General features: G+C 43.4%; 3 protein-coding genes across 3 annotated transcripts; 2 read left to right on the top strand and 1 right to left on the bottom strand.

The window, feature by feature from the left end:
• Positions 1-1,297: 1,297 nt before the first annotated feature.
• pi4kab (phosphatidylinositol 4-kinase, catalytic, alpha b) lies at positions 1,298-21,286 on the bottom strand. The gene is made up of 54 exons (XM_057034122.1): positions 21,124-21,286; positions 20,562-20,678; positions 20,035-20,128; positions 19,818-19,906; positions 19,664-19,736; positions 19,339-19,601; positions 19,188-19,254; positions 18,919-19,067; positions 18,763-18,828; positions 18,595-18,691; positions 18,312-18,503; positions 18,110-18,210; positions 17,888-18,017; positions 17,396-17,525; positions 17,188-17,283; positions 16,923-17,106; positions 16,330-16,433; positions 15,988-16,156; positions 15,842-15,892; positions 12,589-12,697; positions 12,373-12,509; positions 12,143-12,276; positions 11,901-11,983; positions 11,747-11,817; positions 11,523-11,647; positions 11,360-11,441; positions 11,115-11,198; positions 10,867-10,956; positions 10,604-10,723; positions 9,937-10,029; positions 9,688-9,844; positions 9,486-9,613; positions 9,235-9,393; positions 8,916-9,067; positions 8,567-8,674; positions 8,350-8,477; positions 8,002-8,160; positions 7,797-7,876; positions 7,485-7,684; positions 6,837-6,927; positions 6,165-6,332; positions 5,954-6,007; positions 5,752-5,872; positions 5,549-5,678; positions 4,693-4,836; positions 4,527-4,597; positions 4,340-4,446; positions 4,144-4,248; positions 3,935-4,060; positions 3,733-3,853; positions 3,350-3,509; positions 2,471-2,560; positions 2,295-2,378; positions 1,298-2,198 (listed from the first exon to the last, which is right to left on the bottom strand). The coding sequence occupies exons 1-54, from the start codon at positions 21,220-21,222 to the stop codon at positions 2,147-2,149; spliced, it is 6,294 nt and encodes a 2,097-aa protein (XP_056890102.1). The 5' UTR covers positions 21,223-21,286; the 3' UTR covers positions 1,298-2,146.
• Positions 13,348-15,930, top strand: serpind1 (serpin peptidase inhibitor, clade D (heparin cofactor), member 1). Its single transcript, XM_057034127.1, has 6 exons — positions 13,348-13,596; positions 13,788-14,431; positions 14,503-14,651; positions 14,727-14,851; positions 14,920-15,064; positions 15,147-15,930. The coding sequence occupies exons 1-6, from the start codon at positions 13,370-13,372 to the stop codon at positions 15,336-15,338; spliced, it is 1,482 nt and encodes a 493-aa protein (XP_056890107.1). The 5' UTR covers positions 13,348-13,369; the 3' UTR covers positions 15,339-15,930.
• A 197-nt stretch (positions 21,287-21,483) lies between the features above and the next one.
• On the top strand, positions 21,484-24,283 carry snap29 (synaptosome associated protein 29). The gene is made up of 6 exons (XM_057034131.1): positions 21,484-21,625; positions 22,099-22,335; positions 22,406-22,599; positions 23,056-23,141; positions 23,218-23,319; positions 23,415-24,283. Exons 2-6 carry the CDS (start codon positions 22,099-22,101, stop codon positions 23,573-23,575), a joined length of 780 nt encoding a protein of 259 aa, XP_056890111.1. The 5' UTR covers positions 21,484-21,625; the 3' UTR covers positions 23,576-24,283.
• The last annotated feature ends 916 nt before the right edge of the window (positions 24,284-25,199 follow it).

Genomic DNA, 25,199 nt, shown 5'->3' with positions numbered 1-25,199 from the left:
TGCACACTCACACTCGTGCACGTGGGGCTACACGAGGCTCTGTGGACCAAGTCAGCCCCTGCAGAAACACATGGGGCAGCCATGACATCCGGTGATCTGGTCTCATCAAAAATACATCAAGATGTTTCCTGCGTATGCAGTGAAGCATTAATTAAACAGAGCGAATCCCCGTGCAGATGACCACCAACACCTTCTTCAACATATGTGCTTTTATTAACACTTCCTATAGATCAGCTGTGAGAGCTGAAGCTCGCTGTGTCCTCGATGAGCAGTTTTAATCTCTCGTTTTTTTCCCCACAACACTTTATGAGATTGTGTTGTGGGAACTGAGAGAATACTCAGAGCGTGTGACACGTCTGTAGGTTGTGTGTCACCACAAGCAGGCACGCACATGCACGGCCGGGTTGTTGCTGTGGTGCTGTCAAAGGGCAACAGCTCCTTCAAAAGCAGTCACTCAGTGCGTCTGCAGAACGCTCCAAGGCTCACTTAAGGCCTTTCTCATTATCTGACAAAACCAATGAGAGAGCAGTAACAGATCTCTTTTTTTTCCAAATTCAGCAACCCTGTTGACCAGGTTTTGTTTTTTAACATCTCTTTTAAACAATTTAGGACTCAGAACACTGCAGGTCTGCTTCTTCCCCCTTCTGCTAGAGGAAAGGTGTTGGCTGGCAGGCTTGGGGGTGTTGCCAGTGGGGTTTTTTTGGTTTGTTTTTCAAATTTGTACAATTTTCAGTCCCAATTTGGAAACCAGAGCCAGCTGTTAGCAGGACTTCAGATGACTGATAAACATGGTATGTGGTGTTGCAATGCCAACTGTGGCTGTGGAGATTCCACAGTATTCACGAGTTTCTCAACCCAAAACTAAACAAGTCTTAACCTTTCCCAGCGTCCTGACAAGGAGGCTCATACCTGGGATGAATTCACTGCTTGAGTGGTGCTACCTATAAAGCTGAATGTGAGAGGGGTCCGGGATTAAGAAGCGATGAGGGATCGGGATTATTTTCAGGAACCTGCCTCATTAACCGTTTAATGCAAACTAGCACGAGTTCTAGTCAGTTGTTGTCTGCTGCCCCCTGCTGGATATGAACTAGAACTTAGAGCCAAATTGTGACAGAAATACGGTTGCTGTCAATTAAAAGTGAAAAGAGGTCTAGAACTCTACGAGTTAAACGTGTATCTAAAAAAAATGTACAAAAAAATATTTAAAGTCTGGTAGTACACGTTATAGATTGTTTTTTTATGGTGCAATCACATTAACTTCCACTGTTCATTTCCAATGTTAATCAGCACAAATAACTTTTAGTTGTCATATCTTTAATTTATATGTACATTCAAAAGGGCATGAGGATAGAAAAGGAGACGGAGAATCATGGATAAAAATATACAAATAAAGGCCATTCTTTTAAACAAATCATTCACATACATAAAGGCCAAAATTATCCATATTAAAATTTTTTACAGCACTTTGGATTACTAAAACAACTTTTACCAAAAGCCATATCACACACAGGCTACATGGTTTATGGTTAACCTCATGCAGCTGGCAAACATTCAATATGCCTCATATTAATAACTGTAATCATGAACAACAGCCTCAGTTTGAGGTGCGTAATGCTGAATACACAAACCTCAATGCTAGCATCTTCCAGTACTGTGTGAAATTTCAAATGACAGCAAATGTTGAAACTCCAAAACACCGACAGCGCGCAGTCTGTCACCACAACTGACGAAAACACAAGCATCATGCTACGGATTGAACACATCTGACTTCAAGTATCCAATTACAGTTCAAACTCCAGTTAAAATGAAAAGCATCCAAAACCCACGTCGACAAACATTACAAATGAGCTAAAATTGGCACAGACTGATTTACTGGACGTGCAGCTCGTCACGTATTTCTTCTCTAAGTGCACAGAAGTCAAGATGCTAGTGCAATAGTAATAATAATGCAATTGGTGTCAATGTCAATAAATAAAGGATGCAACTAATTAAAAAAAAAAAACATTTTAGAGGAAACATTAAAGAAATCAAGGACACATCAAAATATCATCAGAGATAAAACCACATTTTCCAGTGGTGAACATTAACAAAAGGCACAAACACACATGTTCATACATCATATACACACAGACACAGGCACAAATCTCTAATACGGGATCTGATTTTGGTAATACTGGATCATGTCATAGGTTTTACTCCTGTAACGGACAAAAAGGAGACAAGGAATAAAGATTAAAAAGGTCTTTTATGGAGATTTTGTCACCAACAATACACAGCTTGTATTTGCTACTGACCTGTTGCTCAAGAAGCAGTTTTGAATCACTTTGATGATGAATGAAGCTGCATCTTTCTCACTTAAACCCGGATTAAATCGCTGTCTACAAATGGCAAAGAAATGTCATTCATGAATGGACATCATAACACATTTTTGTGGATATTTTTACACATATGCAGACAACTCTGTACTCACTTAAGCAACTTAATGGTCTGGCCTCTGAAGCAGGGGAGGCCAGTGTCCAGCATGAGCGTTACCAAGGAGACCACCGCATCCATGTAGGGTCTGATGCAGCACAAAGATGTTAGGTTCATTAATGGTTATTCAAAAAATACTGAAACAATTATTTTCAAAAAGAGATTAGCAAAAAAAAGGGAAAGGAAATCAACCAGGAATCCCTGTACTGAGTAGTTAATTTAAATGGGTTAATGTTGCATCACTATCATTACCATCATCGCCATCTGTAAGATTAAGATTAAGATTAAGATGGACTTTATTCATCCCCGTGGGGAAATTGAGTTATAGTAGCAGCGTATGCAGAGTAAAGAGACAGAAAAAAATAAATACAGATAAGATTAGAATGTTATAAGCATATATACATACAGCATATGCTTATAACATTCTAATCTTATCTGTATTTATTTTTTTCTGTCTCTTTACTCTGCATACGCTGCTACTATAACAGCGTCTGTAGAACATCTGTAGAACTGCTAGTGAATATATACCGGGGCATAGTCATAACTACACATATGCATGTTAGGTAAATATATACCTAATAATACCATACACCAGCTGCTATACCTACAAATGATAATTTCTTTGTATTTTTTTTAAAGCTTATTCTCTCAGTTCCACTTCTAGACTGTCCCATAGTTTCACCACCAACAACAGAAATGCAAAGCTTGTTTCTTGCTCTGCTGATCTGAAATCCCACCAGATCAGCAAACCTCAGTAGATTAGAATGGATTTTAATGATCCCTGTACGCTGCATTATGGAGGCTGCGAATTGCTTTTATTCTGAGGAATAAACAATGGCCGTATTGTGGATTTGTTATATGACTTAAGCATACTCACCGCACAGCCAGATACCCCCTCACACACATCTCCATGAACCATTTGAAGGGAGTCGCCTCCATTTTCCCACCCATGATCATCACCATCTCGTCCGTTAGTTTGATGTCCGGCTCCCAGCCAAGGTTCCCACCAGGGGAGCTTTCAAACATGAAGCCAAAGTCTGGAAACACAGACACCAGCAAAATGACTCAAACCGCGAGGATGAAGTGCTCCGAGTCAACCTTGCACCGCTTTCTGTTGGTAAAGTTCATAAAAACCACTTCAGACGTGGTCAGGAACGCTCCAGGTAGGAGTCATTGATGATCTGAGACATCCAAACAATGATGGAGCATGATGAGATTCCTAAAAAGAGACCAGAGGTAAACAGAGAGGAGTCTACGCACCGATGTGGATGAGGTGGCCCTGGCTGTCCAGCATGATGTTTCCATTGTGTCTGTCTTTGATCTGCAGCAGGAAGAGCAGCAGGCTGTACGCCGCCATGCTGCGGATGAAGTTGTATCGCGCCTGGAGTTTGGAAAGACGGGTGAAATTTTGAGCCCCGACAGAAACGGTTCAAAGCCTTCGTGTTGCTGGCGCGGCCTTTACCTTCTGGAAGGCTAACGTGGATTCGTCTCCGTACTGGTTCCTGAAATAGTCGTACATGCCGAAGTCTGTCTGCCGCCCCAGCTGGTCGCGGGACTTGCAGTCTGGGATGCACTCGATCACTCCGCACTGCAGGGACCAGTTGGATCAGTTGTGGTTCGGTCTCGTTTTTGGATAAAGCTTATGAAATAGGAATAATGGAAGGAACATACTCCCGGAGCCGTAGCCACCACCCTGTATGGGAAGACGTAGAGATCCAGACCCACCAACTGGAAGATGTTTTTAAACAGGCTGATGATCTGAAGAGCCAGCATGTCCTGGGAACAGGCAAAAGCAATTGAGTGAACAAGGTGACGATCATAAATCATAGACACCATAAACTACGGCTGAGGAGGGCGAGGCTCAGACCTGTCGGCAGTCATCTCCCACTTTAAAGATGGCCGCCTGCCAGCAGATCTTCTTGGCCTCCTCTTCACCTTTAACCTCCTCTATGGAATCTGAGTGACACTGCAGACCTGAGGGGAGGATGCCATTATGAACCATTCTGTCTCTGCACACGAACTCTCACTTTTACTGCAGTCACTGTTAGCAGTACCTTCTTTTTCCAGCTCGCTGACTCCACACCTCTTTACTTTAAACTTAGCCAGGTAGGGAGCTTTAGCAGCACTACGCGCAGGCACAGACAGTATTTTAACAACAGCTTCTTAAAACTAGTTTTATTTGTGAATCTCTAAGTGTAACAAACATGACCGAAGACCCACCTCTGCATGGGGGTCCCAGATTTGTAGTCTATATCCAAAACAATGGCCTCTGGGTTACTGGGAAGATAGCACCCAGGCTGGACTTGGATCTGTGACAAGGTTTCCAGGCAGGCCCTCTTCCTCTCCTCCCCTTTGGGAAAAGGTCTAATTAAGACAAACAAAAAACAACATGAAAACACCTCTGTAAGTGACATTAGTGGGAATATTATGCACCGGCATCTGACTGAATGACTTCAGACCCAAAGTGACATTCAGTCCCGCCTGTTATTCACAGAGGGAAGTCGCGGGGGAACGGAATGATGAAGTGAAAGCCGGGGGACACGGCGCTTCTCCCCTGGATAAATGCAATTAGCGCTGTAATGAGCGCTGAGGAGAATACTTTGTGCCTCTGGCGAGCAGATAAAACGGCTGGTGGAAGAGACGGCCATAATGGGAGCAGACGGTAACATAGACGCAGGATGATTTTCCAGACCGGTGCATAATCAGAGAGACAAGACAACGGCCAAAAGTCAAAACAAAGGAACAGCAAAGGGATCTGGAGGGCAGGCCGCCCGTGGCGCATTACTGGAAGAGAACAAAACATCAGGCCTCAGGAGAGGCCTTGTTATCTCTTCGTTAACACCTTCGGTGCTTCCAAAAGGGTTGTGTTTAATTGTAGTGCTTTTTTTGGACAAGTTAATTATCTAGTTTTTGTGCTTTGCTCACCCGAGAGGGCAGTTTTTAAGCAATTGGTGTTTTTGACCCCTTATCAATGTATCCAATTTAAATTTCACAGCCAGGCACATTTCAGAAACAAACTAAAAACAAAGATTATGCTGTTAGTTTACATAGTGACCTATGTAAACTAGAGTCATACTTAATAATAGCAGAGACGTTGGTGATCTTGTTGAAGAAGTCAAATTCCCTCTGGTAGAAGTCTTTGGCTGGTCCGGACAGAGAACCCGTGATCTCCTCCACCATTTGTTCAAGCAACTCGCCGATATCAGCTGCAGGGAGAGAAGATCTGGAGCTGTTACAAACATCCGGCGCGTGTCCGAGCGAGGAGATAGAAAATCTCACGGTCTTTCTGGCTTCCTTCCTCGTCCAGGAAGATGTTAGTCTTCATGTTCCAGATGAACTGGTGAGCAAGAAGCTGAGACTTCTGAGCAGCCCACAGGATGTACTCTCTCACGTAACCCATCTACACAGATGGGACAGAAAAAGACAGAAAGCTGACAGAGCTCATGTCTGAATGCTTGTGTCAATCCATTCTGAGATCTACCTTGTCGTATCGCAGTGCCTGGACAATCTGAGGAATGTAAAACAAGATGGCATCCTAGAGATGGAAAGAAACCAAAACTACTAAAGATTTGATACTAAAGAGACAGATGACACCTTTAACCTAAAACACACTTTCTGTTTGATCGACAAGCAAAACTGTCACTGAAAATATTCTCTCATTTAAAGGGAATGTCCAGAGTAGATGCGCATACCGGTGGAAAGGAACGCAGAACTTTGACCCCATACTGGGCTGTGAGGGGGTGAGGAGGATACAGAGAGGAGAAGTAGGATAGACCTGTCGGGGGATCTGCTGGCGCCCAGCATAGGATGTAACTCAGCTCCGGAGAGTCGGCGTCGATCGTGTGCCAAGTCACCAGGAACTGCGGAACAAAGAATGACAAAAAAGGAGAAATCTAAAAGATGGATACCAAAATGTTAAACCTAAGACAGCTTCTTTAGTAAAGCTTCACTGAGTACACCAGTGGCTGCCACAGGCATCACAGGATCCATATCTGCATGGACCATGACAGCAGTCTGACCCTAACTCATGGCGCGTTAACAGGACTCCAGAGGAGGTCGCGCTTATTAGCTGCTAAAATGACAGGAAGAAATTACTCCGAGGCGTCGAGAAGATTCATAGCCTGAATTATGGCTGCCTGCGGGGAAGCGTGTGCGCTGCCTCTTTACAGACATTTGACTCATGAAGAGCTCAGGCAGATGAAAAGACTGAAAAGATTCCTCCAACAAGACCACCAATTCTCAGGTGAAAAACAAAATGTCAAACTTCTCGTCCACACTCCACGTGTGCTTTTTACGATAAATGTCTGTGCACGTAACGACAGTACTCGATAATAAGGGCACGTGCCTGCACATAGGGAACTCACCTTGACAGCTTCTGGAACGTCACACACAGCGGCGGGGTCCATGCGTACAAGACGAGTCACCTCAGAGACAATAGCCTCTGTGTTCTTAAATCTGAAATTTAAAAAAAAACAAAAACAAGCAAATAAGTAAACAAAAATGCAAAGGAGACATTTAGATGTAAGATTACTTAATGGGAAATGCGTGTGTGTATTTTCTGTGAGCCAGAGCACCGTTTTTGAAAATATGTTGGCATTAACTGCAGCTGCTGGAGAACAGACGGGGACACATAGCGCTTCGGGGTGTATTTCATGTTTTTAAATCTCAAACAGTCTTATGTCTTCAATGTCACAGGTGATGTCCACAGCAAGAGATTTTGGGTGTCATCTTGGATGGCAGCAGTTTGGGCATCTCCTAAAATGTATACTTTCTGTAATTCTGACCCAAAGTGCCTCTTTTTATTAACTGATGGTTTTTGGTTAGTTTAAAAAAAATATATGGCTACTTATTTTTCAGTGAGTGGGTCTCCAATGGGTTCCAAAGAGGAGCATAAAAGCTTAAAACCTATGTTCCTTTGGTATCTAAAGCAGATCAACTATATTTTGTCAAATTTGATTGAAGTTGTGCTTCTGTTGAACTAAAGTGTCATATTTCTTTAATCGTCCATGTACCTCGCAGGGAGCTGCAGAGCGAGGTAAGGGGCAATGCTCCAGGCCAGGTTGACATTATCTTTCCACTGTTTCTCTGTCAGACTGATGTATTTGGACCTCCAGTTAGCGATGCTGGTCTCCACCGACTGTTCCGTAGCAATAGCGAGCTCCTGGGTGGATAACGGGTTGTACCATATGGTCAGACGCTCGATCTCATTGGTCTGGAGACAAATAGAGTGAACAGAAATCCTCTTCATCATTTGATAAAAACAGACAAAATGTTGCTTAGATTTGTGCTTGTGGTCACTAAAGGCAACAGACAAATGAAAATACCAGTAACGCCAGTAAAAGAGTCCGGCGTTTCATGTAGTACTTGTGAAGCTGAGAACCTCTGTTGCTTTTTTTGGACAATCCTAAAAGAGAACATGAACAATTAAGACCTTTTTTCTTTTAGTCTGAGAATCCTTGCTTTATTCCACACATTTAACAAGCGTGTTTAATACATTAAGCTAATGTGAATTTAACACGCATGTTGTACCTGATTTTTTGGATATGGTGGACATCCCAGAAGACAGCGGGTAGGTGTTAATCCATCCTTGTGTGACCTGCTGTCTCTGGCCCACAGCTGCATCAAGACTGCTTCTGCTCTCCGTCACTGCTACTACAGACAGGCTGTTCACCGACATGTCTTGGGGGTCTAGAAGAGAAAAAGTGCCCTTACTCCATCATTTTTTCCTTGTTTACATTAAACTTTGAGTACATTTAGGACTTTTCAGGACATGCAAAGTATTCTGGCTTCTACAAAGGTTTGATGGTCAGATATATGAAGGTGTTATTGAGTAAACATACTGTAAAAAATAAGGCTGCCATTGTATTTGGTTTGTACCTGGGGGAACGAGTTGGTGGGCATTCAGATACCTCTTGTCCGACTGTAGACTGGTGTAGAACTTGATCATTATACTGATGTCTTCTCTCAGCCTCTTATCTGTCTGAGTGGGGAATTTGGGAGTGGTACTACACACGTGACAAAGAGGAAAGAGCTAAATAGCTAGCAAGATGGCCCAAAATTGTTTACATTTTGTTTAAGATTTTTTCCCCTCTACCTGAAGTAGTCAAATGCCGTGGAATAGATCTTTTCTCTGAGCACATTTCTGATGGTTGCATTTGTGACAACATCAGCATGGAGGAGAGTGAGGCCGAGAGTTAGCAGTCTGAAAATGAAGCAAAGCGGTAACAAAACAGCGTTAGTGTCTCTGTGGTGATTAAAAATATTTGAACAACAAAGCCTTCAAACAAGCAAATGCTGATTGTTTTTTAACAGAGCCTGTAACATCATCAGTAACTCCAGGGGTCCAATGCCTCTGATCTGGCCTGATGTCTAAATCTAGGCCTGGTTTTTAATGCTGTAGCTGATCTTTGCACAACATTAAACTAAAGTTCTGTTCACGGTACCTGAATCTTGGTCCAATGGCAGCGACGTGCCTGTTCAGGCTACCTTTAGGGCCTCCGACACTCAAAGACAGAGATCTCTGCAAAATGGCCGTGAAAATCTCCACCTGGTCAGCACTGCTATACTTGGCAATCTCAAATCTCTGCACCAGAAACTGGAAGGTACAAAGATGGAATAAAAACACTTTCCAACCTCTTTATTCATAAATGATTATCCCAGCTTTGATGAAAATATATCAAGTGAAATAACCAGTGATAGGAATTTTTTTTAACAACAGTTAATTTCCGCAATGACATCCTGAACTGAGCGCAATAAACGGACCTCTATCCAAAGCAAGTGAGGGATGATGTCCGGTGCACAAGGCGTCGGCTGGCTCTCCTCTGAGACGGCCAGAGGTCCCGCCTCAACCTTGGTCTCTGAAAACAATCCCATCTTCAGCTCCACTGTCATCTGCCACGCTCCCGCCATCTCACGCATAAACTGCGCAGGTTGGAACAGAAAACAGCAAACGAGTTTTTGGACATTCATTTGACAACTCAGTGGCGTGAGGGTGCGGAGTGATCGAAACCTACCGGCACTTCCACCCCGTTGTGTGCAGCCAGCAGCCATTCCCAGCAGGCAATAGCGGTTTCCATACTGTGTTCTGTAAACATCTTCAGAGGAGACCAGCAGAGGTGGTGCAAGAGTAGAGGATCGCAGTCTGAAAACATACGGTTGTGAATTTAAAGGGACACTGATAACGTCTTCATTTTACCACGTTGCACTTATTCTCACTTTTGGTAGTTATGAGCAAAGCAGCCATCTTGAACATGGCCTGGGTAAAGGCCTCGGGGTCTTTTTTGTCCAGCACACTGGCCATCTGATAGATCATAAGCCTGCTGAGATCTGAACGGGTCTGAGTCGCCTCTGAGAACTGGATCATACCTGCCACCTGTACAGCACCCATCAAAGACAATAACGAACGCAGCCTTTTCAAAGGGACTCGTGCAGGTTGCGTCTCAGTTCATATAATCAGCGTTTCACCTCTCCTGTGTAGCGGTTGCGCAGATTGAGTGACGCCATGAAGTTGGAGTAGTCTTTCTTCACACACGCCGGTCTCTCTGTCAGCTGAGTGGCCTGAAGATACACAAAGTTTAGGGTCAAATTAAAGCTGCACAAACACAGCTAGAGGTTTAACATGGGATTATCTCTGAGCAATGACTCTGTTCCCTGTTCAGACCAACCTGAGGGAAAGCAGGCTATGGTTGGACACATGGTGGAGGACAGCATTACAGGTTAGCCAAATGGACAACCAGAACCAACCCACAATTCCAATGCAGGTAAGTAACCAGGTAACAGCAAATCCATAAATCAGCCAAGCAACCAGGATGATGCAGTTTTAAGACAAACATAAATGAAGCAAATGAAGGATGGACAGCAGTACAACGCAGTCGGAAGCACGAGGTAAATGCATAGGAAGCAAAAAAAAAAAAAAAGTCAACATGCACAACAGTAAACAGCAAAGCACCCACTTATAACACAATTCTATCATGCATATGGAAGAAAGTACAAAACACAGATCGTAAGTGAACAGAGGAGAAAGCACTCAACAGTCACACTGCTCGGTCTACAACATGCTTCTTTGTCTAATTTTTGGTCCTCAGTAAGTGTGTATGGATGCACAAATGTTCACCGAGCGTCTGATACTCACTCCTAGAGTGGTACTCTGTCTGTTGTAGCCGGCAAAGTGCAGTATGCTCTCCGTGGCCATGGCAAGGCCGGTGTGCTGCGAAAGGCCCGAAACCCAGTTCTGGTGCTTGTTTAAGTACTCCTACACAACATCAATTTAAGATAAAAAGGTTGACACAATAAAAAAAATGGTTGTTTTATGACAATGTTAAATATTAGATCGATCATTTAGATATTATTGACCGTAGTTAGATTCTGGGGAATGACAGAGGTAAAGAAATTTACCTGTAAGTGTGACTTTGTGACAGAAGGAGCCCATTTCATGGCCTCCTTCAGGATTTCTCCACAGCGAGCAGCAAAGTCCTTCACGATATTCTGCGGGTTGATGCACATCATAAACGTAATTAAATACATAGATTTTTTTTATTTTTCCAAAGATAGATAAAAATGCCACTGAACTGAGCAAGAGACCTACAACATTTTAAAATCAGTGCTGTATTGCCCTCTAGTGGTGATGCATGTAACAAGCTCACCTCTCGAGCCTCATATGTGTCAGGAACAGTGATCCTGTAGGGAGTGTCTGGAATATCGTAGTATGGCTGATCCTTGTGAATATCCTAAATGACAGAGGATACAAAGACCATAACTTCTAACTGCCCTAAAGGAAAAACTCATGGATTGGACAACAGTAACTTAAAGCAAAAAACAAAGCAGAAAAAAACAATGAAAAAAACCCAAAATGGGATGTATACTAGTCCTACACTGCAGTGATACATACGGCACTTAAGGAGAGGGAAAGGGTCTGTAAGATGTCCAGCATGGTTTTCAAAACACGACCACTCCAGAGGAGGTGAGGAAATCTAGAAGAGAAATGGGATCCATACGATTCATTCATAATGAGGAATACAGGCAGACGAGGTTTTCAACTAGTTAATACCCACGTGTCAGCCAAGCCAGAGAGGTATTTGTCGGCCACTCTGCGTATTCTCTTGTGTGTGTGATTAAAGTTGACCAGTAAAAATTGAGCATGCCTCTCCAGTTCTTCCTCATGCTCTTTGGTCTTGGGCTAAAACAAAATAGTGACAAGAATATAATTCTCGGTCTTTCATATGGATGTAAAGTAAACTTTAAAGTCTCCGTGCGACTGAAGCGTTATCAAAACTACCTTTTCTGCCATCATCTGGAGAAAGACATTGAAGACTTTATCACCAACACAAATAATGCACTGCATCATCCCTGTAAAGATAAAGAGTGTGAGAAAGTGACCTAAGCTGCATTTGTACACATATCTACATTTGTCATGGACATCAGATTCCCACCAGACTTGTCTTTCTGGATGGCTTTGTCCTCAAAGTATCGAAACATGACCTGGAACCTGTCAGGATCATTGGATCGCAGCATCCTGAGATGAAGCAGAGGGGATATTGCAGATATTATCTGCACTAAAGACAAAAACGACTATTTTCCACACTATTAAAACAGCTGATGAAAAAAACCTGAGTGATCACTACCAGAAGAGTTATATTTAGTGTAGATAAAATATTGATCAAATAGGGCAGACCTGATGTGTTCTAGTCTGTAGACTGACAGCAGGTATGTAGACATGGCAAAGTCCAGCTTGTTAATGAGGGCAGATACTTCAGGAGTTGGGTCGAGGTGATTGCTAATGGTCGCCCGCAGTTCATTCAGCTCAGCCTGGAGGAAAGCAGAGTTTTAGATCTGAAACTGCGTTTTCTCGCCTATCTTAATTGCGCTTCAGCATGACAAAATTGTGCTTAATGAAAACTTCACCGGTGTGACAGTGTCATTCTTCAGGGCTGAGTTATACTGCAGCTCAGAGCGAAGCGGTTCTCCACTAGGAAATGTGAGGAGAGGAGACTTGGTGGCAATCTCACAGACACCTTCATACCATTCCTCAGGCCAAAGCCCTGCACGCACCAAAGAAATCCTGAGTGATTCATCATTCACCATTGGTTGGAACACCATCAGTTAAGCACGGCTGCTCACCTGAACCTTCCACAGCAAAACCCATGACGACAGAGTACAACCAGAAATCTCTGAACAGCTTCTGGAGGCGAGGCTTGGCTTCTTTGATTGGTGGAAGTCGTCTGGTCAACTAAGGTTCATAAAAGATACAAAAGTGATTAAAAACAGGTGGCGACAGATTTTCTTGTGTCCGTTTATGTTTCAGGTATTCAAGAGAAACCCTCCTGCGACATGGGCTCTAAATCTACCTGGATTTTAGTGGTAAATCGGTCATATTTCTCATTTATCTGTGTAGTTAAGGCATAAATCCATCTAATGAATAGTTTCCAAAGCTGATAAATAAGAAATTAATCATTAAATTGACATTTTAAAGGAGTGATGCAATATAAATTGTTAAAACAGATAATAATCACCTCCGGCCATGCTGTTATGCACATAACAGCTATACAATATGAAATCTACTTAACAGATAAGTGGAAATGTGATGAGTTAATGATTTCAGTCAGTCACAGCACTTTTTGGTCTGTTTGATCAGGTCTATTTGCTCAGGAAGAGCCCACATCAAAGTTCAGTTTTGTATTCAATCCTTTGCTCTTAGCCCTGTAAACAAGCGGCGACATCACAAGTCGCACCAGCACACAGCAAAGGTAAGACCGTTTACTCACAGTTTCTATACTTCACATGGGACTGGCCTGATTTGGTTCCTATCTGTAATTCACACATTTTTTCTGTCCAGGAATTAGCGACCAGCCGATTAATGAGGCCGGGCTAACGTTCCATTCTGTTTTCTCTAGCCTCGACAATGTGGGTCATCTCCCTCGTATGTGTGGCCTGTCTGATGGTCAGCCCATCTCTGGCTGGGAACATAGAACCGGATCCCAGAGGATTCGAGGGGGCAGCAGTCGATATAGAAGCCATCCCCTTGGAGTTCCACAAAGAAAATACTGTCACGACAGAAATTCTTTTTGATGGCTTTGAAGATGAAGATTATATTGATTTTGATAAGATCCTGAGCGGCGACGACTATTTGTGAGTGGTAACTGTTTTACTTCTGGTACAAGATTTAAAGCAAACACTATTTCTAGACCTGACGGCAGTTTCTCTATTCCGTGTTCTGAGTTTAAACATGCAGCGATTAAGGGCAGAACTGCTTAGCAGCGATTCAATATTTTCCTAAACAATGATTTATTTATTTATGAAATGCTTGTGACATGTTGCAGCGAGGGAGATAATATCGATGAGATCGCCACACCGGCTCCAGACATCGACATCTTTGCTGAACCCTCGGATCCAAAGATCCGCCGTGCGAGACTCCTGAGGCTCTTCCAGGGCCAGTCCCGTCTCCAACGCCTCAACATCATTAACGCCCGCTTCGGCTTCAACCTGTACCGGAGTCTCCGCAACACCGTCAACCAGAGCGACAACATCCTCCTGGCTCCTGCTGGGATCTCCATAGCAATGGGGATGATGTCTTTGGGGACAGGGGCTGGAACCCACGATCAGATCTACAAAGCTATGGGATTCTCCGAGTTTGTCAACGCCAGCCATCACTATGACAACACAACAGTGCACAAGCTTTTCAGAAAGCTGACGCACAGGCTCTTCAGGAGGAACTTTGGTTACAAACTCCGCGCTGTGAACGACGTGTATGTAAAGAAGGATGTCGTCGTGAAAGATGTCTTTCGCGCAGAGACAAAAGCTTATTATTTTGCTGAGCCCCAGTCGGTGAACTTCAGGGATCCTGGCTTTTTGGACAAGGCCAACAGTCGCATCCTAAAGCTGACCAAGGGTCTAATCAGACAACCACTAAAGAGCATTGACCCAAATATGGTCCTGATGTTGCTCAACTACCTGTACTTCAAAGGTGAGTGAAAGCATTGACACACAGTCCTGACTTCTATAGTAAACATGGTTTTTTTTTTGACATACCAACAGGTACATGGGAACAGAAATTCCCCAAAGAAAACACTCACTATCGCAATTTTAGAGTTAATGAGAAGACGAGTGTTCGTGTGCCAATGATGATCAACAAAGGGAATTACCTGGCTGCTGCCGATCATGAACTGGAGTGCGACATCCTACAGGTGGGAAGATTCACATTTGGCATTCTATAGCTTGACTGGATGGGGACTGATGGGCCTTAACGTTCTTATTTTCAGCTCCCATATACAGGAGACATCAGCATGCTTATCGCCTTACCAAGGAAGATCACCGGCATGAGAACCTTGGAGCAGGAGATTTCCCCGACTGTTATCAGCAAGTGGTTCAAAAACATGACCAACAGGTCAGCCGGACCCTCCTAGTGAATAAATCGCTTGTAAACGCAACATTGCTGAACCCATCTGCCTTCAGGACAAGAGAGGTGGTGATACCCCGATTTAAACTGGAGCAGAGTTACGATTTGATTGAAAACCTGCAGGAGCTCGGCCTCACTGACATGTTCAAGGACAGTGGAGACTTCTCTGAAATGACCTCTGAAAAGGTTTCAATGAATTGGGTAAGCCTAAAACCCTCAAGTTCAGCCTTGACAGGCAGTGCAGCAGTGTTTGAAACGCCTGCCTCATGTTCTCCCTCCACAGCTGAAACACCAGGGAACCATCACAGTGAACGAGGAGGGGACAGAGGCTGCTGCCCTGACGCAGGTGGGCTTCATGCCGCTCTCCTCTCAGATCCGCTTCACTGTGGACCATCCCTTCCTCTTCCTGATCTATGAACACCGTACAGATTGCCTGGTGTTCATTGGTCGGGTTTCTAACCCTTCACAGAGTTAAAAACTGATCAGGAATCCTTCAGAAAAGAGTTAAATAATCTATTTAAATTCCAGCTTCAGCTTGAAGATCCAACTAAAATATCTGTAGGTTTCAAATGCAACCACTGATGGTTTTATGGTACAATATGTACATGTGACCATAAGTAATGCAGGAATGTGCACGTAGTCTCCTAATGAATAGTCAAGCTTCTCCTTACTAGTTCTAAATGAGTTGTAAGTGAGTCGATCCAAGAAATTTTGAAGAGATTGTTTGTTATTTCTGTATCACTGTTGTATTTTATGCAGCAAACATCTAAACTAAAATACAGGCTGTATGCATGAAGTTTGTGCTGCATGGCACAAACATGGTAAATATTTGTAGATAAAGTTAAATGCTAACCAACCACTCGGATTCATAACAAACACTCAAGTAGATGATTATCCTGTGCCCTAGTGCACTATTTTAACACAAGTTCCTGTCTTCTCTGAGTGGACACATACTATGAAGTGCTACAATATACTCACCACTGCAATTACGGGAATGAGCACGCCAAGATTTCCAGCACTACTTGACGCCTGGTGGGAAATAAAGAGCGGTCAAAGCTTTCCCAGGATTACCATCTTATTCATTTTATTGTTGCGTTTATATGTTATTATGGTCATTTGCACACCTTCAAAGCTGGTCCCTTTTCAGAGGCTCTCTCACTCGCTCGCTTTCCTTCCAGACCCAGTTGGACAAACAGTTCCAAAAGGTTCACCATTAACTCGTCCACAAGTTGCTCCCCCTGTAGGTTTGCAGCTATATTCGCCAGAGCGTTTATCACTGCCAGAGAGCAATGCCTGCACGCCACAGAGGGAACGCTTATATAGAGGCAGCGAGCACTCACACATACACGAGACACATTTGAAGTGGATAAAAGCTCAAAAAGTAAAAAGTAAAACAAACACTTATGATCCGTCATCTACATCCTCTTGTGTAAACTGGGTAGTGAACAGTAAGATCAGATGCTGACCTGTAGCCGTAATCTCTGTAGTCTCTGGTAGCTGAATAGACCACAGAACTAGCCTTCACACTAATCTGCTGGAACAGGTTCCAAACCTCCTGATAGATGTATTGCTGAAAATAAAGAAAAAAATGTGCAAGAATTTAAGAATTTTTACTGTAAGAACAGTTATTACTGGAACATGATAGATCTTTATCAGGGCATAGCTCAAGACTCCCTCCCCCCGGTTCTTTGTTAATTGTAGCCTTTCACTTCCAGGCGATGCTCACTGTAACACTGCAGATGGGTTTCAACTGCAAGGCTGAAAACTAGAAATTATACACAGTGAACTGAGCAGTGATCCAATAATTACAGCTGGCAAGCCCCTCCGAGTTCGAAAGGGGGTTAATTGATCGTATCTGATGATGTCACAGTAAATTCATTGTCATTGGGATGCTGCCTGCCTTGGCCGATACACCCTTGAAAATTTTTCCATTCGCAATGGTGACCACCCTGGTTAAATAAAACTAAATCAATTGGATTTATGCAGATGAACACTGTAATCATGGGTTTAAATCCTGGGGCAGAGCGTGAACATGTGATCGGTGTATTTGCGAACCCACATTTCCCGTGATGACCATGCAGCCGAGCTGATCGATGATGAGAACGTCCAGCTGGGAGGGAGGTTGGCAGAACTTCTGCTGAAGGATTTGCAGGATGTGCTCCATGACTTTGGGCGTGTCTCTAAGAGCCACAGCGATGTGACCCAGTGATCGGATGGTGTGATCTGGGATCAGATGGGCATCCCTACCAGAGGCAGGTTTGGGTTGTGATTAAATATTGACCAGCAATAAAAGTAAATTGTTTGAGCTGAAAGAAAAAACTCACTTGTCATTCTCCTGTGAAATATATAAACGGTTGGACAGACTGGCGAGAAAGGCTTCCACTATCACATTGTCCAGTGTCAGACCAGCTTTCAGGCACCTGCACGACAATAGACATGCTGGGATTTGTGCTTCAAATATAAAAAAACATATAAAAGAAATATTAAAACTGTATTTTCTTGTTACAGTGGTGCTTGCTATACGTTTCTGACCTGCATATGTTATCGATGGAAATGTCTCTGAGCTGCTCGTACATGGACGGCTGGTCCTTCCTGGACGACTGGAGGCTTAATGTAGGCTGGGAGTGCTCATTAGTGACATTAATCCTGATTTCTCCAGTCCCTTGAAAGCACAGAATCAGACACAATTAGACAGAAGCACTTTAGAAGCAGTTAAGAAATCATTAACAATTTATCTCAGAAAATGGAAATCTTTAAAAACAGGCCAGCACGGAAGCAGATCAACAGACAAAATCTGTAAGGATAATTATGGTTCCAAGTGTCAACTCAATTATCAAGATCAATTCAGGATGAGAGACGAATGCGACAATGACCTTAAATAGATGCGGATTTGCGCTATCAGCACCATTCCACACTTAGCTTTTGGTTTTCCATGTAAGTGTTGATTTCACGGTTACATCTGGTTAAACAGTGTCTCACATTTGGCCTTTTGGGCGCTTCAGAAACATTTTTTAGGGTATCTACCTGTGCCGTATTGGTTGTGGTATTTGTAGAGTTTAAGAAGAACGGGGGATGGAACCACCAAGAAATCCCTGAGAGAGGCTGTGGCAGAATGAGCAACGACTGGAAACCTCTCGCACAGGCGGCCAAGCCCCTGAAGCAAAGGAACACCTCGTCACACAAAAATGCCCAGTACAATTTCGATTTTAGCTCAAAATTCCCCATTTCTATCATATAGGCTCATACCTGCAAGCAACAGATCAGCAGGGGCATGTGAGCAATGATGATTTTACTAGACGTTTTTGACTGGAGCTTCTCTGATAGTTTGGTACATAAATTCTCCGCTCCTGAAATGAGACACCCAGGAGGTTATCAGTGCATCCTGCAAACAGGATGAACTAAAAACAGCCTGCCTGATCCTATTGAACTCAGTGCGACGGATCATTACCTTGCTCATCCTTGACAGTCCACACCATTAGATCCACGCACGCAGCATTTGCCTGGCAACGGAGCTTGAGGGGGCTCTGCTCCAGCGACAACCCCGTGGACTCATGAAGCACGCGCTGCAGCTCTGACTGGCTGCTGCTGAACTGCTCTAGCACAAAGTCGTGCACTTCCCGCACAAATGACAGCTGCAGGGCTAAGAAAAAAACAAGAGGATGATCAAAATCGCTGGTCAAAATCGCACCCGCGCGTGGCTTTGATAAGGAGTAAACCGATGCCCGTTTTACCTTTCATGTAGTACAGAGTGTCCCTCAGCATTTTAAACACACACACGTAGAGGGGGTCACTGAATGTTTTGTAGTACAGGTTGATTCCAGGATTAGCCTTAACAAGAAAGAGAAAAAGCCTAGAGACCAACTTATTTATATTAAGCCATTTCCAATTTAATTAGTTACCTCAATCACTTCTGTCAGAGTTGCATCCAGACTTTTCAAGAAAGAGTCAGAAACAAATTTTTTCACCTAGAAATTGAAAAAGCACACAAGGACGGGTAATGGTGATGACGCAGTGTCTTAAGAGACTCATTGCATGCGGATGGTGGACTCCTGTACCATGGCAAGGAGCTTTCGGAGCAGATCAACTGGAACCTCCAGCTCGTTCTCTCCTTCTCCCACGAAGAGAGGGGACACTGAGAAGCTAGAGCTGATTGTAGAGAAAAAGTAATCGGGATCTACAGTGGTGCTATCTGGAAGGTAGGCACCTGGAATCAAGGAGAACAGGGGACATGACGGCCAAAGTTTGAGACATTTCAATAGCCTCTGTGAAGTGAGAAAGGACCTCTGGTTAGAGAGGCAAGCACAAAGCTAATGAAGCGTTTTACCCTCAAAGTAATGTGGGCCTGGGGCTGTAGGAGAGCAAGGTGAGTGGCCTCCAACATCTGCGCAACCCTGTTGCAAAGTACAACAAAATGGCGGTCCTGTAAACTCTTAAATTTCATCATGTATGCTACTTAATAATTCACTACTACACACCTGTGCAGAGGCCTCTAGGTTGGTCCCAGTGCTTCTACGCAGAGAGTCACTCTGACACACAGTTAGCAGTGAGGATGGCAGGATCGAGCGAAAGTCATTGAAGGACCTTCGCCGCACACCCTCCGTTTCCTCCGTGACATAGTGGGCCTGGGGAGAGTCTTTGGGGAACAACTTAGACAGAAGAGCTTCTTCTGTGTTGCTGTACCGGCCAAAAGCTCGAGTCATGCCAAGCAGGCTGGGGACAATATACCTGCACAGGTGGACTAGAAAAATGAAGGAAATTTAAAAGTTTTGACACACCTTTGTTAAACAAGCGTATCGTTACCTTTGTCATGATTATCAGGTGTTTGGCACATGTCCTGCAATGCTTGCATGACCTCCATTATAGTGTTCAAGATCTGGAAAATAAACAGTAAAACAAGCAGTCAAATGTGAAGAATCATATTAATAGGATATTTTAGTGTCATTATGAAGCAAACCTCTTGTCTGGAGTCCAGATCTCGCTGAGCTACATCTGCTAAAAAAGTCACTAGACAGAAGCTGAAGTTTTCTGCAACTGGGAGAAGTTCTGAATGGGAAGAAATTAAAATATGTAACAAGATATACAAAACTCACTGGAATCAAACACAGTAATGTAATATTAGGATTATCTAATAAAAAAAACAAAAGCTCCCTCTATAAGAGGATTGTTTTTACCCTTTCCTTTCTTTCCTGAGCTCTCTTCGATCCACTGAACCCGTGGTAACCCTCGCAAAAGGCTCAGTAAATAGGAAACAAGAGTGTCTTTGTGCTGCCAAAGTAAAGCATATCATTACACACTCGACATAAAAAAATGCACTTGAGAAGCATGTCGGTTAACTCTGACAGGTGCCTAATTCAGAGATATGGAGGGATAGGTTTGTTTTGAAATAGAATCAAATCGGGCTCAAAAATAATAGATCAAACATCACTGCAACTCAAATGAAGTTAATCACTTTGCTCTTTTAATTGACACACCACATAATGAGGTTAAAGGCTTATAAGGCTACCTGTATGTGCAATCACCACCTTAAATCGGATTAGGAGAATAAGCTTATCACTGGGATATGTGGAGACTCGTGAGAAACCTGGCAGCAGGTCTCTAATCCAACTATTTCTCTCTATATCAAACTCTGTAGATTAGATGACCCGCAATAAATATGTGCTGTCAAGACATCTTAAGCTTTTCTTTCGGTCACACGCACCTGTAATCCAGATTCCACCAGAAACACAGCCAAAGCTATAACTGCATCTCTCCGACGTACATCTAGAGTATACACACCTCGAGCTTCCACTGGACACATACATTGTAGCTTCCGGACCTTCAAGAGAACAAAAGACCAACTTGAATGCAGTTTTTGGGATTGAAAACATACATACTTAAAGCCATTATATTTGCAAGAGGTTAGTAAATATGTCACGCAGAGGAGCTCAACCTCTCCCCTATCAAACATAAACCCGTTTACCTGCAGTGCTAATCAACTCGGACTAGTTTCATGTGTACTAACCAATGCAATAAAAGCCAGGGCATAAATGGTGAGGATACTTTTTCCCCTTTTCTCTTCTTTTCTTTTGTAGAATAATACTTAGAGGAAAATAGAAGTGATTCAAACTTCAGTGAGTTATGGATACAACTGTTAGCCTTGCCTGTTAAATCAAGCCACCGACAGTGCGGAAGCGGATTTGACCGCCCTGTTGCTCCACGTATCTAATTAACGCAAATTTTCCCTTTGGAGCGTTTGGATCATGCGGCTTCTTATACCTCACCTTCTCGATGGGTGCGAAACGGTGGGCAGCCAAAGAGCGGGCCAGCGAGAGGACTGTGTTGAAGTAAAATCCCCTCGTACCACCACCCATGACAGACATGTTTACCCCTACATGAAACGAACCTGTCAATAGCTCTATTCCGCGAGCAGAAGAAGAAACATGCAAATACGGCAACAGGCGCTGACAAAGCCGCAGTACGGCAAGCGAAATGGGACAAAACTGCTAATAAGAACTTGTTGGTGCTTCTCGAGGACTTTGACAATCTATCAAATCAGCATCACTGGATACTGCGTTAGTAATATAAGAGTAAAGCAAAGAAACTAAAAAAAAAACCCTCATGAGTTATGTTTTTATTGTTCCAAAATGTTGCGTTTACTTTGCGTTTTTTTGGCGCAGCACTGACTATTGCTACAACAGGCGACAACGTCACCAACTTGACAGGAAGTGTGTGATTCCGAGTCAGCTGATCAGAGGAGACCGTCCGCTGTTTCCGTGGTTAAAGGTTTGTTCAATAAATCCCTTTTATTTGTGGCTAGATCCAAATGACCAATCTTTCTGCGGGAGCCAACATCAGCGTTAGCACAGGCAGCTGTTTATGACTTGCGTTTCCATTGCTGGAGCAACTTACGTCAATTATTAGCCAACACCCTGGCTAACCTTATCTCTTACGGAGGATCATGGTCTGCATCGACGATATTGTAATATTAACCTTATATTAAGCCTAAAAAAACTTAGTGTGTTAACACTAGATCTTTTTTTTACCCCCCACTGGCTGAGAAATTATTTTATGAACGTTGTATCTAAACTAACCTATTCAACTAGATTAAATTAATGTTGTCCGATGTAATCGGAAAATGTGTTTTCAAGCTTTATTAGAATTATACGTATTGTTTTTGACTCTCCTTTTTTTGTTGTGTTTCTGCAAATTTATCAAATGCAACCATCTGTTGAGCTGTCATATTCCTTGCTCCACAGATGGCCTACCCCAAATCCCACAACCCATTTGCAGATGATGATGAAGACGAGGGGGATTTCCAGCCTCGAAGTAGAGGGTTTGATGAAGACCCTGACACAGGGTTAAGTGACGCAGAAAGGAAACAAAGATACTTTCAGCAGGAGGTGATGCGCACGGCCCAGTCTGCCGTGGACAGCAGTTACCGTTCCCTTGGTCTCATCTATGAGTCGGAGAAGATAGGTGTGGAGACCGCAGAGGTGTGTTGGACCCCACTACACAGACAATCTTTTTGTGTCAAGCGCTAATTCAATTCCTGTGTCTCTGTAGGAGCTGATGCGACAAGGAGAGGCTCTGAAGAGGACAGACAAGATGTTGGACAACATGGATCAGGACCTTAAGACCAGCCAGAGACACATTACTAGTATCAAGAGTGTATGGGGTGGTCTTGTGAATTACTTCAGAACAAAGCCAGAGACCAAGACGCCAACTGAGCAGCCAAATACCTACCAGGGCAGTGACGCGTAGGTTTTATATACTTATTATAAAAAGCATCACAGTTAGACTAAACTGTGCCTGTTAATACAAAATGAAAAGATTTATTCCAATGTAGATTTATCCATACGTATGTAAAAACAAACATGCCACTCTTCCCAGTTCTTGAATAACCCTATAATGTAATTTATCCTCTACACTGAAGAGCATTGTCTTATTTTGAGGATCATTATTTATGGCCATTGTTTATGGTATGTGTGGGCCCTCTCTGGATTTCTGACCACTAGTGTTTCTGCATGTAAAATGATCCTGCAGTGTGTAAAGATAATTTTATACGTGTCCCCACAATACTGATTTGGTGTCTTCTGCACTGTTCTCTACAGAGCAACATTTAGAGAGAGAAAGTTACATTAAAAACTTTGCCCAAATGTGACAAACCACCTGTAATGTCTGTGTGTGACGCTCATTGTTCTGTGTTCTGGAAGATTGCGGGGTGCCATCTCTAGCAGCAGAGAACACGAAGATAAATATCAAGCTAGTCACCCCAACCTGAGGAAGCTGGATACAGGAGGTAAGCATGCTCGTATGGACGGCAGTGACACCGTTGACAACAAACTGGTATAATTTCCTTATCTTTTGTGTTCTAGGATTTGGAACTGCGTCAAAAGAGGATGGCTCATCAGGGCAGAACGGATACTCGCAGAACAGACACCTCAGGGAGGCTCACCAGACCCTTGACAAAAACCTGGGTAAACCAAATTCACTTATAAAATGGTCTGCTTTAGTGTTAATCCCCCCCAGATGGTGGAGTTTTCTTGAATAACAACGTTTTTGTATCATTTAGATGAGATGTGTGATGGCTTGAGCAGGTTAAAGAGCCTCGGTCTCGGTCTCCAGTCTGAGATTAACAACCAGGAAGACCCCCTCGATTCTCTGCTGAACAAAGTGGACAAGATGGACAGCAAAATCCAAAACACCAATCAGCAGATGAAAAACCTGAAGTAAAAACAAAGACTTGGACTCACAAAGGTTCTTAATGGCTCTTTCTGATTACTGGACAAATGCTACTCCTCAGACATTTCACTCAGATTTACTTTTGTGGCTTTTAAAAGAATGTCCTATTGTATATAAAATATAAAGAGCACTCAGTATCCAGATAAAAGCTGGCCACCATCAAACTGCACGGCCCTTTTGTTTGAATGTAATTCTGCTGAATTTGCATATTGAGCAGCTCGTCAGCGGGGAACGCCAAATTTATCACTTGGATTTTGGGTATTTCATGTCAGTTATTCTTGCATTAGTCTAAAAGCTGCATCCATCTATGTAAAAAAAAAACAACAACACTTTGTGCATTTTTTCAATTCACTTATGCCTTATACTTGTTTAAATTTCTTTCCTCAAAATGTGACCGTGCGAAAGCCCTTCCAGTTGTGGTCCTGGAAGATGTCTGTGATCATCCTTGAGAATCCTTGATCCTCATCTAGATAAAACATAGATTTCATATTAGTAGCCAGTTAACAGTTTATTATTTACATGTAAGTCATCATCTAAATGCAAAGACTTTCTAGCTTGGTTAAAAAATAAATTCAGTTTAACAAGAAGTCAGAAGGGCCACCAGGTGGCGCAAGACCTCGCGTTATCTGATCATCAGACCTAGTTTATGCTGTTTCTTTTTTTTATGGCCTGAAATAAAGCATCTGCTTGTGATTTTAACATTTAAGGTATCAAACTGTCCAATACGCAGCCACCCACCTGTTCACGATGCACTCAGATGCGTCTCATTTGCATTTATGCACATTGTTCACTACAGTTGTGTGCGTGATTGTCGCAGGATGCATGTGTCTGCGTTTACCTGCAGCCGTTGTGCTCCAGCTGTGCTGCTGTGTGGCGCTCGCGGTGTCTATTCATTAGCATTCCACTGAGTCGGACCAGCTGCTGCGATGGAGGCCCTCATTAGGGCGACATGCTAATTACAGTGCACGCGTCCACTGAGTAGATTTAGTTTTGGATGCTCTCAAGGAGCTGCTTATAAAACTTACCTTTGTTTTTCATTGGGGGGAAAAAAATACCTTAAAGAATTGAAAAAGTAGCAACTGTGACTTGAAACAATGTTAAACCTCCAGAACCCTGTTCAGGAAAGTCCCGCAGGAGGTCGCTTATTGCAGTAATCAGTTGTGATTTGCAGTCATGCTCTCAGTCCCACATTGGAACACAGCTAAGGTGACCCCCTCCCTCGCCACCCAGAGACGTGTAGGCATGAAAACAAGGTGGAGAAGAGGAAAAGAGGTAGATATAAAGCACTCACACCCAGATTACTGGAGACAAATAAAGTACGGCGTGACCTCAGGTGGACGCTGCACTGACACCCCTGCTAATCGGAAGTCAAGTTCCTTCCTTTAACCGCGCCCGTGGGGGCCGGGAGGGCTTTGAACAGCTGTCTTGTCAAAAGCAAACAGTGACCGTGTCAAACAAAAGTCCCCGGCGATGGAATGCCCCCCTTTTCAGCGGGCGTAATCCCAGAACACACTGCTGTCCGAGCCCATCAGGCACTGGGCCAGAGAGGGGCCTTCCTGCCCTTTGGTAAGCGGGTCTGCAGAAGGGTAGCTGGGTGGATCTGTGTGTGTGTGTG

The sequence above is a fragment of the Takifugu flavidus genome, chromosome 5, assembly GCF_003711565.1.
Source record: "Takifugu flavidus isolate HTHZ2018 chromosome 5, ASM371156v2, whole genome shotgun sequence".
NCBI lineage: Eukaryota > Metazoa > Chordata > Actinopteri > Tetraodontiformes > Tetraodontidae > Takifugu > Takifugu flavidus.
This window is presented reverse-complemented; position numbering and strand designations above follow the sequence as displayed.

Excerpts from the sequence above, each read along its gene's own strand:
- pi4kab (XM_057034122.1), bottom strand. The coding sequence starts at position 21,222 with ATGTCTGTCATGGGTGGTGGTACGAGGGGATTTTACTTCAACACAGTC. Across the intron at positions 19,737-19,817 it reads ATCTGGACTCCAGACAAGAG|ATCTTGAACACTATAATGGA; the intron begins GTTTGCTTCATA and ends TTTATTTTCCAG. Across the intron at positions 11,818-11,900 it reads CATCCAGAAAGACAAGTCTG|GGATGATGCAGTGCATTATT; the intron begins GTGGGAATCTGA and ends TTATCTTTACAG.
- snap29 (XM_057034131.1), top strand. The coding sequence starts at position 22,099 with ATGGCCTACCCCAAATCCCACAACCCATTTGCAGATGATGATGAAGAC. Across the intron at positions 23,142-23,217 it reads GAGGAAGCTGGATACAGGAG|GATTTGGAACTGCGTCAAAA; the intron begins GTAAGCATGCTC and ends TTTGTGTTCTAG. Across the intron at positions 23,320-23,414 it reads GACCCTTGACAAAAACCTGG|ATGAGATGTGTGATGGCTTG; the intron begins GTAAACCAAATT and ends TGTATCATTTAG.
- serpind1 (XM_057034127.1), top strand. The coding sequence starts at position 13,370 with ATGTGGGTCATCTCCCTCGTATGTGTGGCCTGTCTGATGGTCAGCCCA. Across the intron at positions 13,597-13,787 it reads CTGAGCGGCGACGACTATTT|CGAGGGAGATAATATCGATG; the intron begins GTGAGTGGTAAC and ends GACATGTTGCAG. Across the intron at positions 15,065-15,146 it reads AAAAGGTTTCAATGAATTGG|CTGAAACACCAGGGAACCAT; the intron begins GTAAGCCTAAAA and ends CTCCCTCCACAG.